Source organism: Strigops habroptila, chromosome 5 (genome assembly GCF_004027225.2).
Source record: "Strigops habroptila isolate Jane chromosome 5, bStrHab1.2.pri, whole genome shotgun sequence".
Classification (NCBI taxonomy): Eukaryota; Metazoa; Chordata; class Aves; order Psittaciformes; family Psittacidae; genus Strigops; species Strigops habroptila.
Window position 1 is genome coordinate 65,695,516 of NC_044281.2, and position 19,477 is coordinate 65,714,992.

Sequence of the window (19,477 nt, forward strand, 5' to 3'; positions counted from 1 at the left end):
TGGCACCTACAAGATTTTTTGCTCAGGAGGCACTGTTTCCTGAGCACAACAGAAGTGGAACAGGAGCCTGACTTGAAATATGCCAGTTAGACATTATTTTGGTCACGTTGTTCTTAAAAGCACAATGAGTTAGGGGGCAAGACAATATTTTGTTTGTCATAAGGCTTGAACATTTCAGTGACACTTTTTGGTTTTGTAACCTTACCAATATATCCTGTGTCACTGATGTACAGTAACTGTACACAAAACCACTGTTTCTGTTTCAGAGAAATCCTTGAGATTCCTTTACTGTGGTGGCTATAGTAAATGGCAGTGGGCAGTGGTGCTCAGACACCTGTTTGACGCTTATTAGTTGTATTCTCTTCTATCTTCCATTTTGTCTCATTGCCCTATAATATTATGAGGCAGACTGCTCCTATTGTAAGTCTTTCTGAGACAGTAGCTTCCTTATACAATATGTCTCTGCCGTCTTTTACATTATGTGGTCCAGACTGCAAAGCATAATCATTTAGACCCTTTTGTGCTGTAGCGTCCCCAATACTCCCTTCTCCTCTGTGTACAGTCTTTGCATCTTTGTAGTGCTTTCATCTTGTGATTCGAGGTTTGCCCTTAATTCAGGCTGATTTAGCTGGCGAGGTGTTCTTAGGTCAGTGTCAGTTTTAGCTTGCTATGGGGCACAGGCATCATTCTACTGAACAGAGTGGTAGAAGTCTGAAGGTAACTTACCGATGTTGAACTCTTGCACAGCAGGCCAATGAACCAGTTAAATAATGTCATTTTAATAGCTCAAGGGTATAATGAATGGCCTTGTAAATTCTACTGCTGACATCTTTTTTTTTCCACTTGCTTGTTTTTGTGAATTGATGATCATCTTGGGTGTAACTACTTTAATCCTATATTTTACAAGTGTTAGAACCATTTGTTGCTGGAATCAGTAACTATAATAGAAAGTGGATACATCAGCTTTTTGAGATGCGTTCAGCAGCAGGACTGATGAGCAGATTTTTATCTAAAGCATCACGTTGTACAAAATATGACTAAACATAAATCCTTTGAGTGCTCAGTCAGTTGTAATGTCTGCAGATCATTCACTACAGTAGTGTAATGGGTATAAGAATAATAGCTGTTTTGTAGATTCTTTTGGCTTTTTGGTTATTGTGGGGTTTTTGTTTGGGTTTTTTTTAAACACATTGTTTATTTGTTTTGATCGCAAAAGGAAGATGTTTGGAATATTATATTTCTCTTTGCTGGTAATAAACAGTGTTCCCTGTTGGAGCATTAGGTTAGGTGATTTAAGCATATGACTAGGTGCTTTACTGTCGTTGAATCTGAGGTGGAGAAAGAACACTAATGATCATGTAAGTGGTTCGCTTGGTGTATTGCGAAAGTCTGTATCGGAAGAACAGCTATGGGTGTTTCAAAGAACACAATAAGTAGGCTATTGCTTAGTAAGGCTCTGAAGAAAGAAATGAACAATATAATACAGAAATTCATATGCAATATATGTTTGTTTATTTGTTTTTTCCCCTTCCTTTCATTCTGTATCCAGTAGGGCTGTATTGTGGTTTGGTCTCTGCAACTCCGAAACATGAATTGCCTAAACCAGGGAAAAAGTTAATGTGTTCCTCTCAGTCTGCCATGTAGCTACCATCTCTATTTAAGAAATGGCAGTGCAAATTCTATTACTTTCTTTGCCGCAGTTTGCAAGCAAATACTGACTATTCGGTAACTAGCCAGGATATTCTGTTTAAGTGATTATGATGCCAAATCTTGAGGCTATAAAGCCTTAACATTTTTAGATTTGGAGCATATATTAAGATTTGAAGCATATATTAAGTGTGTACAAAAAGGGAATCTCATCTTTAACTGCAAAGTAAAACAACCATAAACTGAATAATATATAGAATTACAAAGCCTGTTGTATCTCTTCCTATTTCTGTGCTTCTTAGTTCATTTAGAAATAAAAATTGCAAACATTTCACTGAAAGATTTTAGTTTTCTTGTAATGTTTTAGAAATCAGAATTTATAAGGAAGTGAAGTTTGAATTTGACGTTTACCTTTCTTTGTGGAAAAATTGCTTGAGTAGGTAGTTTTCAAGGCTTTTTTCAATCTGAGTTCCTGCATGTTAGCTGTAAAAGATCTTCTAGCACAGAAAAGATTATTAAATATCATTAACCAGAGTTCTGAAATGTTATTTTTCAAATTATAATGCTTCCATACTCTTCCGTACACAATTAGATATTGTTTTATATTGGTATTAAACTTCCTTATTTTTCTTAAGAGCTTTTTGAACAAGGTTAAAAAAATTCACCTTTTGCCCAGTCAACTTCTGAACACCTGTGAAAGTAAAATGTGCTACAGCCAGTAGTGAGGAAGGACGAGTGTATGAAAAGTTGACGTGTTTCTTCTGTGCGCATTCCAAGAGCAATAACATGAGAAAACATTCCCCTTTTTGTTCGAGTAAAGGAACATAATAAATCCAGCTTAGTTTTAATACTGTCCAAAATTAACTGGAAAGATCAAAAAAGAAAGTGGAATTAAAATAAAATTCCATTAAGACTGAGTATTAGTAGCTCTGCTGTAATAATCATTATCATGGGCATAGACAAATTTACTGTGGTTTTTCTCTCCTACCTACATTTTATGCCTTCTTATTTGTGTAATTTTATTTTATATTTTTATGAAGCCCAATACAAGGAAAAAATTACTGAAATTTCTGATTATTCTAGTTCTGCTTGCATCTGTGTTGTCAGTCATGTTGCTGTTGGCAGCATTTCAGCCCCAAGCTGCAAAGGAAGTAACGCTTGCTATTTACAGGTTTTCGATTCTTTTGCAAAGTGATCATTTTTCTTCACCATGTGACCATATTCCTCAGATTTCCTATCCTTTAAAAGACAATTTTTTCATAATTTACTGAGAATGCAAGTGGGATTGCATCATAGCTAAAGCTGCGAGGAGCTAAAGATTGCTGGGGGAGTATTTAGAGCTTGCTGTATGTGGTCATTCATGTGCACCCCCATGGCAGATTGAGCGTGTCCCAGGCCGAACTTCCATAATACTTTCTTTGCAGTTGCTGTTTTTATTGCTTTGGATTGGGATATTGGGAGCAAGACAGACTGTTTTTCTGTGTGTTCTTAGTGCTAACCCCTGCTGCAGGTGCTGGAACAGAGTGAACAAGCCCAGTTTAAAACAGTGCTGGCATTTTACCTTCTATTTATTCAAAGCTGTGCTTCCATTGACTTCAGCCTTAGTTGGCAATGCTTAGCAGTCCTGTGCAGCTAAATCCAGGATTATGGATTATGTCAGGCCCAGAAGAATGAAACACAGCAGTGACCACAGTAAAGAAGTTTGCAGTCACAGGGAAGTTGTTTGAGCCATAAGAAGTTTAGGTGTTCCCCAGGATGTCGTCTCTTCCTTCTGGTTGAAATACTACGTAAAATATCCCAGAACCTAGTAAGTAAGAAAAGCCGAGATGTCTGTGAGCCTAACTGGAGTTTTTATTATCCTGCTGGAAACAGTTAATACTCAGTGAGTGGAGGCCATCTTGTTGCTTGGCAGAGTTGGGTTGTGTTGTGCCACGCACTGGTACAGGAAGCTTAAATCTAGGGCAGTATGAAAATCTAGAGCACTGGAATAAACTACTGAAACTGAGATATTGTTAAGAATGTAGGAAGCTTGGAAAGTTAGTAGGAAGTCAGTTAGCAGATGGACTGACATACATAGACACAGGAAAATGTATCTTTTGAAGGGTCTAGGTAGCAAAGGTCTTGCTGTTTGCATACTAAAAAATAGGCAGATCAGGTGTATCTCAGCTCAATGTCTATTTTATGCTACAGGTGCAGCTGACTGTGACAACAAGGATTCAATGCATGCAAAAATACGTGGTTAAGGATTTTGAGTATGGACAATAGCTAGGCTTGGACAAGATGAGTTAGATTCCTGACATGCCTTCTCAGGGTAAAACTTTTCACTTTGTAGCTGTAGCTAAATGAACTAATGGCCAAGTGTCTCTGCTGCCATAGTCCTCTGCGGAAACAAAAGAAAAATACACAGCTTCATTTTTTGGAGCAAGGTGAATGTTCTCCCATGTCTCTGCTATGGGATATGTTGGTCATTTCCTGTTTTAGTTCATTAACTCCAATTACTTTGGGCTACCTGTTCAAGCTGAAAGAAGTAGTGAGGAAGCCAGGCTGTATTAAGGTCCACTTAGCATCTTTTATGGCCCTAGCTATAGATCTGGTCTTGGCTTTGTCATTCATAATGTAGTAATATATTCTTTTCTCATTCTTTACTTGTCCCTTTTACCAGTAAAGACATGGTTTGTGTATCTACTGGGAGGGAACTGAAGTAATGCTAGGTATGCCTTGCCCTTACATGCCCATGGTCTGAGTCTGAAGGGGGCAGGACAAAGCACACCACATTACAGGGTATGACAAGAGGAAAAAGTTCTTTTGATTACAAATGATACATATACATGTCAATTACATACTTAAGGTACTGCTAAGTAATCTTTGTTTCATAATTAAGATGACTTTAAGAATGTGTTTTGTCCTCCTGGAATTTGCTGACACACTGATTACACCTCACCTATCTCCTGGAATAAGCCTAAACAGACCTCTTCAAATCACTGTTTTGATTCATTCCTGGAGCTGTTTCATTATGTATATTAGATGGAGACTGGAGACCTCTGAAAAATTATTATGGTTGTGTAATTAAAGACTTGCATAATACATATGCATAAAAGTGTGAAATGCAAATTACTGTATTTTCTCATTTTACTTTAGTGTCTTGACTCTAAACTTAATTTTTTTGGCAGAGTTACTGTTTGGGTGTTTTTACATTAACAGACAGATTATAGACACTGTATTTTGTGACATTTTTGCAAGTAAGTTTTTTAGAGGTAAAGTTGAGACCTAACTTCAACTGAAGCTCCATTTCATTTTGTGATCCTTCAAAAATCTGATCCTGCATATGCATTTGTAATTTTTCACTATGCTTAACACATGCACTTTGAGGAAGTCTGTGTCATGGATGAACATACAGGTAACAGCCAAAGACCTGGGATTTAAAGTTCTGGGACCCATATCTTCTCTAAGAGGTATTACTAAGCTGTTTTTCTTTTTCAAGACTAGAGTATGGTAAGAACTGAAATATGCTGCCATATACGCTAGCAGCTAACAAGGAAGGAACTGCTGTCTATACACAACAAAAGTACAGTCCAACATGGGCAGGCTGGGCTTAATCTCTTTCTAATTTGGTGATTGTTGTGTAGGCAAAGGCAGTGCCTTGTAGCTGGAAATGTCTCTTTTATCCATCATGTAGTTTATCTAAGTAGGTCTTAGGATCTTAGTCTTCTCTAGATGATCCCAGCAGATTTTCCAGACTTGCTGGATTTTGAAACTTTTTTCCACAGTTTTTTATTCTGCTTTATCATCCTGTATTTTTTTTTTTTTTTTTTTTTTTTTTTTATTTCCATTCATGGTCCTAGTCCCAGAACTTCCTTGCAAAGTTCTCGTGTGCTTCTGAGGACTCCTATGAATTGTTTCTGTTGTTGGGATTGTTTGGCAGTGTATCGGTAGCCTGTGCAAACAATGCAAAAGGCAGATCTGGGAAAAGGAACAGTATCAGTTCACAAAACCAGGAGAACCTGTTCATGTGGAGAAATAAGGAAACATCATCCTGTGTATGTGTGTCCTGAAGCACCAGCCGCCTTGGAAGAAATTGCTGAAGTTAGGAAACAACCTTGAAATTTGATGAGTACAAATGAGTTACTGATGAAATGAAAGCTACGAAGAAAAATTGTAGTAACCCTTTTACTTAGGAGCTAGAACGTTAACCCTAACTTGTTCATTTTGTCACCACACTACAAAATCTAGTCAGCATGCATTATACTTGCGTGTGCCACAACATACTTGTAAAAATCTGTTGTGTCTAAATTTCTTATACTTGTTTAAATTTGTTTCCTTTCCTAAATTTCTTTTACTTTAATTTATAGTACTTGTTTGCTCAAGTACTACAGTGGGAAGTGTTCCAATTGCGTAAGTAAAGGGGTTTGATTCAGTTGATCTTCTTGTGTGCAATGTAGGTCTAACTTAATATATTGCAGATTTGTATGACCCTTAAAAGGTTAGAAAGATCCTGCATTCTAGCAAACCTGTCCAGTGTAGCCTTGCCTTAGATGCTATGATTTTTTTGACCCTTTTTTTCACGTGTCCATGTGCACAGTTCCATTGGAAGTTTTAGAATAAAGCAGGATTTCCCAGGGATTTGCTGCTATAGTAGCATACTTAAAATATAGCATATGTATGTTAATAAAGGACAACTACCTTCAATTTGCAGGCTGTGTCCTCTTCTGAACTCACTTCTGACCTCTAAGACTGTAATCTCGGGAATGTTTGACGCTGGAACAAACTACCATTGTGGCAAAAGCAGCAATCCTGCCCTTTTGCTCTCCAGCAAGTGTTGGTTTTGCCAGCTCAGCTCTGCTACAGCTGTATAGTAAACCAGATCAGGGGACTGATCTAACTGAAAAATACTTCCCCATTCCTATTTAGGATATAAACTGTATGTTTGCTTTCATACTTTTTCTTCAGAAAGGTGCCATACTTCAGTACTGCAACACCTGACCTCCTGTAATCACAGTACAGGTATTTAAAATGTATTTATAAGAAACAAATAGGAAAAGACAACTAAAATTCTTGTTTTGAGGGAATAATACAGATCCTATTTAATCAAGTCACTAATATATTATAAGAATGGCATGTTTTTACATCTAAGACTTTTTCTTTTCAATTTAGCCTTGCATTTCTTTTAAGGAAGTGCATGTGAAATAAAACAAACCCTTCTACTACATATTACCAAGCGATGGGTTGTTTTAAACAAAAAAAAGTCTTCTGTTAGGAAATTAGGGGAAAAAAAAAATTAAAACAGGGTTGGGTTGGTGGCTTTTTGGGTGGGGGTTTTGTTTTGTTTTGGGGTTGGTTTGGGTTTCCCCCCCCCCCCCCCGCTTTGTTTTCTTTTGGGGAGCTCTTTCCTCAATACCTATTTTAGGTTTCCTGGGCATAAATTTGACTTTATATTCAATATGTATTGATGCACTTGGGTAGATGAACAAGTACACTTTTAAATACAGCATCCAAATGCTGGCACTCTAAGCAGCTGAAGAAGACATAAAAATTGTCAACAATGAAAACTGAAAATGAGTGAACTCATTTCAACTTTAATGCTCAGTATAGCTTCTAACAGAAATCAAGTATTATTCTTTGTACATCAGATTTGACTGCCAAAAAAAAAGCTAAATAGATGAAATAAATGTGTGAAGAGTATAATGCTAGTTCACTTATAGAAAATTGGCATGTTGGAGAAGGGAAGTTGGATCTTCAGTTTAGAGTAGGCAGACTGTGGGAACATGAGATTTTTGTGGTAAGATGATGTATATTTTGGAGCTTTCTGTAGCAGCAAACTTAATAACATGTGCATTTATTTGAATTCCAGAACAGGAATATTAAAAGAAAGCTTAATTATACCAGTGAACTTATTATCTTCTTTAGTTTTATTTAAAGACAACCTAAGAAGAAGAGGGTTCAAGAGAAATTATACTAAGACAAAAATTTCGTTACGCTTTCAATAGATATTGCTACTTTTTTTCAGAGGATTTTAAATTGTATTCTTTAAAGCAGGAAGATTATCTGGCAGAAACCAGCATGTGGAAAACATTTTTCCATAATTTTGGGAACATTTTACAATGAAGGTTTCAATTTGCACAGTAGAATGTTGTACCACTCTTGATTAATTGTAGCCTACTACAGTGTACAAAGAAAAACTGCTCTTTTAGATACTTGTTCTTTGCTGGTTTTTTAATAATAGTGATAAGAATAAGAAAATTAATGTTTTTTAGAAACTGTCTGACTACAAGGGGCTGTTCTGTTACACTCCCCCATTGTGTACAGTACTGTGGATACATGAGCATGGAAAGATTACTCCCTCCATAACATTGTTCCGGACCTTTGAAACTGTTTATTTTAGTAGGCCTGCTAAAGGTTGGTTGTGGGTCGGTTGGTTGGTTGGTTTGTTTGTTGGTGGTTTTTTTGTCCGTTGTGTTTTGTTAGGGTGTTTTGTTTGTGTTTGGTTTTGTTTGTTCTTTTTCTGTTTGGCTTTTACTTAAACTAGAAGCTGAACTACAGTGAATTTAAAATGAGAGATTTGAATACAAATCAACCCTTGCTCAGGTTTTTAAGTGCCTGAGTCTGAAAGTGTTGCACATGCTAGCTTGCTTTTTGCTTTGTTTTGCATCTGGTGTACTTTCCTTAACTCTGTGAGATTCATTTTAGATGTTTGAAAAATTGCTCGGTGCTTTCTGGAACAAATGTGCCTGCTGGCATCTTGAGCATTGCTTGCTTCTGCTCTGATGTTGAGGTAGCACTGTGATGTAGATGATGAAGCTGCAAAACAAAAATCTCTGAAGTCTGAAACAATTTAGCTTCTCTAATGTAAACATTATTATTGCTTCATTTCCAAGTTCCTGTTGAAGTTATAATGTTTAGAATTAACTATTGTTTGTATGTGTATTTTGAAGACTGTTAAAAAGCCTTCTGCATAGCTCTGCTGGTGAAAGTAACAGTTGCAAAATGAAAGGGTATCAATTTAACAACTGTAGGCTTGTATTTATCAATTAATTTTGTAATACAAAAAGTTCTATCAAGAAGAAATGTAGAATTGGATGCTGAAGTTTTATAAAATAAGAAATGAGCCTGTGTTAGAAAATGATTTTTTCTAAAACAGTTTCTTTTTTTTTGTTTTGTTTTGTTTTGTTTTGTTTTTGTTTTGTTTTGTTGTTTTGTTTTATTTTGTTTTGGTTTTTTTTCTTCTCTTCTAGGACCGGAATAGGCCCTATGACACTTTTAACTTGCACTCTTTGGAAAATTCCTTAATGGATATGATAAGGACTGATCATGAGCCTCTGAAAGGTAAACACTACCCTCCCAGTGGCCCACCAATGAGTTTCGCTGATATAATGTGGAGGAATCATTTTACAGGTTAGGAATATTCATATGTCCATGCTTGCTTGGTGTTTAAACAAAAATCAGCTTTTCAGTTTCGCTATAAACTTTTTGCTAATGAATGAGTTGTCAGTTATGAAAAGCTTCTGTTTTCCCATCTTAAGATAATCATCTGTACTGTAGGAAGATCAGGTGAAATCTGCATACATTTCTTGTGAGTGCACAAGCATCGTAATAGCTAACTGGCATTTCTGAAACTTGGTTTTGTGTATCAGCAAATTGCACAGTTGCGTCTCCTGCTGCAGTCACTCAGTTCAGAAAATGTGTAGTAAAACTGAAGTCCAATTGTTACGTTCAATATCTTATTCAAAGTTCATAGAACCATTATTTTTGGATCGTCAGGTAGTATACAGGGTTCTAAAACAACCACTTTGTCAAGCTTACTCTCTACAGATGTTTCATGTTTCTTTCCTTTTTTCTTTTTTTTTTTCCCCTTTAAAAAAAAAGATAACTTGGTTCTCAAATTGTTAGGGGAGCCAAAAGCTATTAGATGTTGTTAAATGCTGGGAAAGTTTTGATTATTTATGCTACTAGACTGTGTTTGTTCTACCAGCTGTAGCGTTGGAGATGAAACCCTTTCTAATACTTAGCTGACACTGAATAGTGAAAGGTGGTGGCAACATTTCAATAAACAGATATTCCTGATTGACCTGCACCCTCCTCTTACTCTTTCATTGGTTAAGTTTAAAAATAGGTACACATTCTTGCTTACATGCATTCTTGCTCACTTTGAAGACTGTAGCTAATAGTAAGCCACATAGAAAGGAAGTAGAAATGATTACCAAACACTGAGAAGACAGGACACTGGAATTGATAGAGAAGAAATTTAGTTGTGTATGTTATGATTGCCTCATTTGCTCCCCTCCCTATTTACATATTACATGTGGAAAAATATTTTTTCTTGGTCTAAGGTCTTGTGCCTTTTTCACCATCTTTCTGGATACAGATTTTTTTGTTTTTTACAATCATACCAAACTGGATTCTGTACTTGCAGTACTTTTAACCTGGTGCTTTCCACTGTTACCTTGAAATTTGCTGTGCTGTATGCTTCATGTGTCTTTAACCATTATTCAGATGTCTAAAATGGCAAGAAATACTGTCTCATGTCTATTCTGATCTTAGTCCTCCAAAATAATGTTCACCTGAAACTTACAAAACCCAAGCTCAACAAAACTGAGATTTCTGCTGGATATACATTTCACATGGCTGGTATTAAAAAAAAAAAAAAACCCACAAAAACAAAAAACAAAACAAAAACAAAAACAAACAAAATCCATATTTCTAGTAAATAGATTTAAGCATTTATTGTATTCTATTAATTCTAGCTAAAACTCCCATGTTTTTTTAAATCAGTATTTATTTAAATATACAAATAGAGACTATTTTTTAAAGACTGAATTTCCATATGAACCTGAATGTGGGAGAAAATGAGAAAGACAGAATTAGAAAAGAATTACTCTAGAAAAAGACTTTAACATCATATAAGTGCAATTTTGTTTCCTTATAACCATTTGATTTTTTTTTTTAATGGGAATATTAGCACATAAAATAATAATGGGTAAAAATACTTCATTGTTTTATGTTGTTGGGTCATTCTATCAAGAATGCTTTCCAGTACTCAGCTGAGCTAACCTGTGTAAGTGCTGCAAGTGGCATATTCCACAGCTGCACCTGAGAGTCATAATGCTATTTAATGTTGGCGTTTTGCATGAGGTAAAAATGAAATTTTTGGTTTTCATTAGGCATCTTCTTGCTTTTCAAGAAAAGTGTCCTTTCCAAAACAAACTTAATATTTTCATCTCTACTAGGTTAACAATTTACATAGGAAACTGCCTACCTTAAATGGTTATTTGAGAGCAGTAGGAACTGTTTTTCTCTGCTCAAAAAGTAAAACCAAAGAGTTGGATATTAATTAAAAGTTTGAGTTTATCTGTTCCATTTGCCAGTGGAACTGTTAGCTTTATCTTTGCTCTAGCAAACATTTCTGTCAGTTACTGGATGTGCTTTTTTTAACTATCCCATTTTCTCACTCAGTGCTCCTCACCTGTTTTGGCCTTGCAGCCTTGTTACTTAGCTCTCTTCCAGCTTCCAGTCCAGTAACTGTTGGAGAAATCTTGTTTACTATTAGTTATCTCTCTCTGTTTCAGCCCAGCTGTCTTTTTTCCCATCAATGTAGTTAATTCTCTGTCTTGCTTTCTTTTCCTCCTCCCTCTGACTACAGAGCTTACTTTGCTAACCTCCAGCTTTGGCTTGACCTACTGTGCACTTTCCTCTATTCCTGTTTTCACACTATGCAGCATGACTGGCAATATTCATAGCAGTGGCTGTTTCAGGACATTAATTCTCCCTTCCAAGCTGTGTTGTCTTCCTCTGTGTTAAATAAATCTATGTTACTATTTAAACATAATCCTTTTCAGAAAAACCTATTTTCTGGAAACATTGATACACTTGTCCAGTTGTTTTCCTATTGTGTTTTCATTGTTGCCTTTAGCGTGAAAATTGGTCTTGACTCTTTCCCTGTACCTCCAACTTTCTCTACCAAAGATGCAGAAGGTTTTCAACTGCTGTGCTTCTCTGTACCTTCCTCAGATTTCACTCAATCTTGTCTTCTAAACTGTCTTGCTTTTTTCTTACTTATCCCACTCTCCTCTGGCTCTCCCCCTTAAAGTAGTAGCATGTTTTAGTTTGCAATCACCTTGAGAAAGAAAGTGATTGCCTCTGCTTGCTTTTGCTTGCTTCTTAAGTCATTGTTACGTACTTCAGTTTGATTTTTCTTTTTTCAGTTCCTTACAGACATTCCTGTGTGAATGCCTCTCATGCAAAATCACAACTGCTCTTTCTGGAATCTTACTAACTTAACCAAGTCGCAGAGCTACTTCCTCTTCATTTTGCCTTCTTTGTCTTTCATAGTAAACTGGGTATGATTTTTTCCCTTTAAATCTTCCCTTCCTCTAGCATCTGTGACTGTCCTCTCTCAGGTTTTGTGCAGCTTTTTCTTGTGTAAAAAGTAAAAGAACCACAAAAGTCCTGGTTTAACAAGCGATCAGACAAATGAGATGGCTTTCAAATGACTTTATAAATTGTTCACCTTTTGGTAAACAAGCCTTGTTTTCTCAAACAATTTTAGCTTATAGCACTTACATGTCAGTTGGCCTTGTATTTACTGTCCAAATTTTTAAGTAGAAGAGGTGAAAAGATCAGTACCAAAAGCCTCTGCTCTTGAAAACACAGGAAGATTTATTCTAGGAAAGCTATACATGTTTTGGAGCCTCCAATGCATGTTACAAAGCCAGTGCAGCTATTTCAGGATCATTTCAGCCTGCTGCTGGCAACAAAGCCTTCAGCAAATGTGTATTTTTAGAACTACTGTCCATATATGTATTCATTAGTAAAATATTGCAGGTGATTTATCTGAAGGTTGAAACTTTGCTTGGAACATAGCCCCTCTTGGCGTATGTGCCTACTCACATCTCAGCAGATAATTGAAACAAAAAATTATTATCTTGGATATAGAACGAGGGCTTTAGATTAGAATGTGGATGGGGGTTTAACAGTAACAGATTCTGATGTGAAGACCAAATTAAAATGGTTCTGTGATTTTTTTCGTCTGATTGTGGGGTATAAGTTCCTCATGCTCTGCATTGTTCAGTGGTGGTAGTGAAGAAGCTCAGGGGTGAGGAAGGAAGAGTCTGTCCTCTTGTTTGTAGCAGCTAGAGCTTCATACCTTCTCTGAATCTGAGGTGTGATCAGACTTTGTCCTGCAGGCTGTGGAAATTCAGTTTATTTCAAGGTCACCAGAGTAGGTCACTTTTTTAAAGCATGATCCACTTGGCCTTGAGAGGGCATGTGATTAAGCAAGTTTTCTGGGGGGTGTTACTTTCAAGTGTGGAACAAGAGAAAGGCTGAAGGATTGTTAGTGCAGCAGAAACTAACTGGTCCTCAGTCTTGCAATATTGAATTACTTACATTGAGTGAGTGCTAACTCAGTCTGATTGGCAGGCTGGCATGGTGCTCTGCAGCTAGGAAAGCTAGGGTCACTTAGGTTTTTTTGGGTTTCTGGCTGTAAGGGAGATTTGATACCTAGCTCTGGGGCTTCTGGACTTGGATAAATTACCAACTTATCCATCCAGGTTGCATTTTATCTTGAGTCCAGTCTTGGGAGAAGGCATTCAGTGTCAGCTCTTTATTTCGTTTCTGTCTAAAACTGACTTCTTTTTCTTATCTTTTTCTGCAGGATAGGGGTACCCTGCTGTAGGCTTCTATCTTTCTGTCCTTGAAGTCGGGGAACTGTGTAACTGTATAAACTGTTTGCCATTTTCATGCTTTGAGATCTGAAGAATGTAAACCCATTAAAAAGGAAGCCTCATTTTCTCTTCTCCCAAAACAGTTAGGCAGACTTCCTTACCTGCATTCTCTGCCATCAAGACCAGCTTCAGCATCTTTCTTCTCTTTAAGTCAATACTCATAAATCCTTTCAAAAGGAGGAAAAAAGTACAGTAAGGGGATTGTTAAACTTCTTATTAAAGACAAATTATTGTATATGGCCAAAGGTATCTGGTTGTTCCCTGTGTCAGTCATAACCAGGCCTATGTGACAGAACAGTGCAATGTCTTCTAAGATGTTTTTCCTGAACTGTCCTATTTATTTGCTGAGTTGCCAGTAAGCTATATCATACATTACAAAAACATGGGGGAGGGTTTTGCTTTAGCAAGGAAAGGGTGTATTTTACAACCTGTTAGTATTTATGTACTACTTCTACCTAATGCTGCAGGGCAGAACTGAATTATGAGAATAAGTATGGGTAGATGCTACTTATTACTGACTAAAACATTTCTTTCCTACATCAAAGTGTCTCCTGTCTATGGTGTAATATGTCACTGTTGCAATATGTTTATCCATGTCAAAGTATTGCATTACAACACAAACAGAGGCATTCTGATCTATAAAAAATATTTTGATCAGTGGTAACTAGCAGCTGCTTTTCTTCTATTTTTAAATAATTAAATAAAATATTTCAGCTGTGTTAGATCATATGCTATGAACATGTGCTACTGATAGGTCATGAAAATGAATTGAAATGCAATTGAGGAGAGAAATCATGTACATGAGGAGAAATTCATATACTTTGAAATATTTTTTTTTAAATTTACTGTTACAGTAGATAACTAATATTTGGGGTTTATTCTAAATCAGAATGGAAACAAACTTTGTAATGCGCAAATCCACAACTAACAAAAAATGCGAGGTTTTCATAAGGTATCGGTGTGAAACATCTTCAAGTATGAATATTTGGAGACAACACAGGTACAAGGAGAATTTCAAGAGCAGGCTTTATTAAAACTAATTTTAATGGATGTTATACTGTAGAAAGATACATAAAATATGTTAATTATGTCATTTCAGTAGAATGTACATATTCCCTGACTATATTAGCATTTGTTATTCTGAGATTGTTTGAGACTTTGAATACGAATATACAACAGTTCAGAAGTGGAACCAGCATCTGTGGGGAACCTTTTTACCTAAATTTTCAATACTTAATGTGAATGACACCCATGTATTTGCACAACAGGAAACTGAGGTTACTGGGGTTACTACTTTTTAACTATCATAAAGACTGTATCAGGTCATATGAAAACTAAGTAAAATTTAATATGTCCTGTTTGCCTTTAACTTAACTGTGTTGTTTATGAGGCTTGACAGCAATGTTTGAAGATTGTATGCAGTTGAGACAATATTATAATACATATAGAATGGAACTTTATTTTTTCATCTTTATCTTCAGTTAGCTTCAATGCATGCCAACAGATTATGTTCAGCTCTAATTGTTCATAAGCTCTTTGTAAGCAAAGCAGTAAGTTTGCCATGTGACCTGAGGAAAGTAGAGGTGAATAGATCATATTTGTATTTGCAGTCAGCAGCTGAACACAAAGGTCATGCAAATAGAACAAATGTCGTCATCTTGGACCTAGAAATGGTGCCCCCAATCAGAGCTTTTTGCGACACTGTCATTAGAAAAAAGTGCACTGTGACTGTTTCTCAGGATCTCAATGCTCATCAGACACCTTTCTGTAAATGCACATGAAAAACAGCATGAGCAGACAGATGTGTTTGCACATCTCTTTGTGTGTTAAATTAGGCTACTCAAGCTAATGCTTTTACAGGAAACATACTGTTTCCTTTCAATTTGAAACTCTGCTTATTTAAGAAAATCCTCTTTAATTTGAGGTTTGTTGTTGGTTTTTTGGTTTTTTTGTTTATTCAGTACAGAATGACCATTAAATGGTTCATATTTCTTAAACTGAGTGCTTCCTTCCATGATCATGTAGTATGATCATACTTCTTAATTTGCTGCTGGCACCCAGCATCTTCTGGTCTTTGACCTGCTGAATCTGTTTTGGACAGGATTGGTGGGGGATTTTTGTTTGCTTTGTTTAGTTTAAGGAGTGGTGGTAACAGATACCAATTTTTCTTTCTCCTTATTTCCAGTTTCTCATTGTCCTGTTGAAGACTAAATTCACTGACACCCAAAGCTCTTTTTCTTTCTTTTTTTTTTTTTTTTTTAGTTTATTTTTTCTCACTTCCCTACTGTTTGAGGGTTTGTATATTTTAGAATGGATTGCTAGCGGAAAACTCTTCTATCGTATTGGTTTGTTTTATTCCCCCAAACTAGTCAATAAGAACACCAGTGTTGGTTTTTTGAGTAAAGATTAAGAACTATATGTAGAATGGGAATGTGTGTACGTATACTTGTCTACCCCTTACAAGTAAAGCCAATTTTCTTTTTATGTTCATCAGGTGTTGCATTTAAAGTACTAATATTTTGAAATTGTAACTGTTTTCAAGCTGAAAATGTTTGCACTACTCAAATATACACAAGAACTTTGTGTTTTATTGGAGCAATGTAATTTAGTTATGAAGAGTGCATTTCATAGTAATCTATTTGTTGTTATGTTTTATAAGTTGTTTTCTCTGCTGATGGCATATATTTGTTTAGTCAGTGATCGGAAGAAGTTATTATCAGTAAGCTTTATTACTATCAGCTATTATTCATAGTTGATAATTATACACTTCTGTTCACATTGTCACAATATGTACTTGCACAGTAAAAATGTATACGTGTAAACACAGTAATAGTTCTTCATATTTCGCTTCTGGCAAACAGTAGTATTTTTGTTCTGCTGAGTATGGTAATGTGTAAAAGATACGTAAGTCCCAAGTAGGTGTTTAAATTATGGGTATGAACATATGGCAGATAGACTTAAAAATAAGGTGGGGGGGGGATGACAACATGGACTTGTGGGGGGAGGGAACCAACAAAGTTCTTCAGGGAGTTACCTTTTATTTTTATAATTCTTTATGCAGACACTTGCTTACACAGTTCTTGCTTTTCAAATGTTTTGAAACATGTATGTTGAGTTAATGTAGCATCACTTTCAGGTGTCTATTTTTCAAAGCATAGGAAAGAGAATGGTCTGAGGGCTAGTCGTGTAAAAGTGGTTAAAATTCCTATATACACATATCCATGCATATACACACACATGCTTCATGCTTGTGAATCTTGTGCCATTTGTGAATCATGGAGACAAGAGTCACGGTAGAACTAGGCTATGGGGGTGTGTTTGGGGAAGTGTTAGGTTGTGCTGTAAACTAGACCCCCGAATACAAAAATCTTCTTGTTTCAGATGTTTGAGGGAATACTGGTCTTGCTTGGATTTTTGCACTTTTCTGTGTCTAAACTGCACTTGCTACCTATCCATCCAAATAACTGTCTCTATTCTGTAATGCATTTTGTTGGCACCAACTTTGAAATAATTTGATAGAAAAGAGTGATAAAGGAGGTATTATTGCTAAGGAAGTATAGCAGATCTAGTACTGTTGCCAGTTTCATTTGACCTTGCCACTGGAGTCTGTAGGCATAACTTGTAATTGATACCAACAATGATCTAAAGGACTATGTGAGAGGAAGTTCTCATTCCCACTAAGTTCAGGACATTTTCTAGCAAATCTCATGCCAAATACCAATTGCTGAATTGGTATGAGTGGTCTGTCTTGGTGAAACACATGAGGTATAACAGTGCAAGAAGTTTTACTCAATATATAACCAAGGAACGTTGTTACTTGGAACGTTGATTGTGACATGAAAATGATGAGAATAGGTAACTGTAATCTTAAAAATCCTTCACTGAGTGTTCATGTCCAGGAGCTGACGAGGATTTCACAAGTTTGATTCAACAAACCATAGAGCACTTAAGAAGAGAAAATTAGTAAAAGAGCAAATTAATTGAGAAATCTCTGAAAGCAAAAAGCGTGGTTATAGATCTGGAACTGATTCATCACTGATGTTTGTTTCAGACATGTGAAAATAATGGTAATACCAGCACATATATAGAAAGATGAAGTCAAAGATAGGTTTTACACTTAATTGTAAACAGATTGTGCACATAAGGTTCAAGATCTGCTAAAAATAGTGGCTTTTAAAGTTGAGATTAAGGGGACCACTATAGACAAGCTTGGCACCAGACATTGTCAAGAAACTGCAGTAGTGGCAAAAGTGTGCTGATATCCAGGTTTGTTGTTTCTGGAATAACATTCTTTCTCAGAAGTGTTCATGTAACTTGAAATTATCTAGACAATTAAAAGAAATCAGGTTATTTATTTGTAAAAGATGTAATAAAGAGACTCTTATGTGGGAAGGGCATACCTCCTTAAGTTATTGGAAAGATTTCAGAATTGTTTCAAAATCATTACTCCCTTCTACAGTGAATGAGGTGAAGTCAAATTCCATTTAACATCATTTTATTTCCAGTATAATACAGAAAAGAAGATGCACCCACTTCCTAAGAAGGAACTGGGTTCTCTGCCATGACAAGCATGATATTGGACATGCAGTAGAGCGCTTAGGCAGTCCAGCCAGAAAAGTCTCTCCAAATGCTGCAATGAGAGAGAATTTAAGGAATTTAATGACATAAGTTATGCAAAAGAGCAGCTTGGTCTATACAAGAATCGTTAAGCTCTTATTTATATTCTGAAATGTTTAAAGATCAAGAATTATACAACTGGATTAATTTTTTTTTTTTTTTTAATTAGGAATTGAGAAGGCATAAGTAAAAGAGTGATTGTTATTGCAGCCCAACTGCAGTAATATATGTGTGTGTTGTCAGAGCACATAATTGAAAATATACTCAGTAGGTAGTTATGAAACCAAGACAGCAAACTGAAAATGGCAGATGTACACTGAATACAAGTACTGGGATGTTGTTACTGGAAGGGTTCCTATTTATGACTTCAGTGAAGTGCTGGAGTCCGTAATTTCTGTGCTCTAACTCTCTGTGTTTCTGCTTATTGTGTTTAAGATTCTTAAAAAGCAGAAATTTTATGCAGAGATTCCATGTTAAAACTATAATTAGAAATATGTGCTTTTACAGACTTCGTAAAGGTCCAGGTAACATACATGTGCATTTCTTAAAATTGTTTTCTGATAGTAATTTATGTTTTTAACCCAAATATGTCCTTGAATGTTCATATTCTTAATTACATTTCACAGTTTTACATTGCAACTCTAAATGAATAAATTCATAATTTCCTTTTTGTGCTCTCTTGTTGTTCCTTAGATAATTATGCAGTTTTGTAATCTGCATATGGCCTCTTTTTTTTCAATGGAAGAATTTGCTTCAAACAGCAAGATATTCAAATGTTGTAGTTAATATGAAAGGCTATATAATTATTGGTAACTAAATGTCTTATGATTGGTGCATTACCAGTCAGTTTTGAATGCTTTTAGTGCAGGTGTGTTTTGGAAGCATTCCATTAATTTGTTTCTATGTAATTGCATTGAGGAACCTATGAAGATGCACAGAATTATCCCACACTGTTGCTTAGCTCAGTGTGATAACATGGCCTTCTGCTTGTGCTGCTCTGTATATTCTGCTCCTCTTCAAAGATAGCTGACAAGAACTGTTTAAAAATAGCAGGCCAAGGGCAGGTGACAAAATGTCACACAAGCAGCACCTGGTCCAGTGACAGCCTGGAGGGAGATAAAAAACAAACCCAGATGTCACAGATACGATTCTATTTCTGAAGCTGGTCAAACAGCAGAATTTCAGCTTCAGCAAAGGAAAACAGAAGAGCTCATCCAAGCATTAGGCATTCAAATTTTACTCTTTTTTTCATAGCAGTTCCTTTTTTCCCTATTACAAATATTAGTTTACTAGTATAGATTATTATATATACCTGTTCTCTTTACTAGTAATACCTGTAACCTTATGCTTATTAATATGCTATTAAGGAAAAGGGAATTAATGTCCATCTGGCAAGATTTTGTAAATAATTTAGCACAAGCTTATATAAACTGAAATAATAGCAGTTTTAATGTTTCTGCAGTGCCAGATTAATGTGAAAATATGTATAGGAGAAT

The 19,477-nt window shown here is 35.9% G+C and overlaps 1 protein-coding gene across 8 annotated transcripts in view; it reads left to right on the forward strand.

Annotated features, from left to right (window-relative positions):
- The window catches only part of CPEB3 (cytoplasmic polyadenylation element binding protein 3), a 93,997-nt gene that overhangs the window by 23,883 nt on the left and 50,637 nt on the right, over nt 1-19,477 (forward strand). For 5 of the 8 annotated variants that reach the window (XM_030485862.1, XM_030485861.1, XM_030485856.1 and 2 more), the window contains exon 3: nt 8,877-9,036. The exons of 1 other annotated variant lie outside the window; for it this stretch is intronic. In XM_030485862.1, the coding sequence (XP_030341722.1) occupies nt 8,877-9,036 (160 nt within the window). The remainder of the gene's footprint in view (nt 1-8,876; nt 9,037-19,477) is intronic. 2 more of the 8 variants (XM_030485859.1, XM_032919927.1) reach the window with 1 other exon arrangement.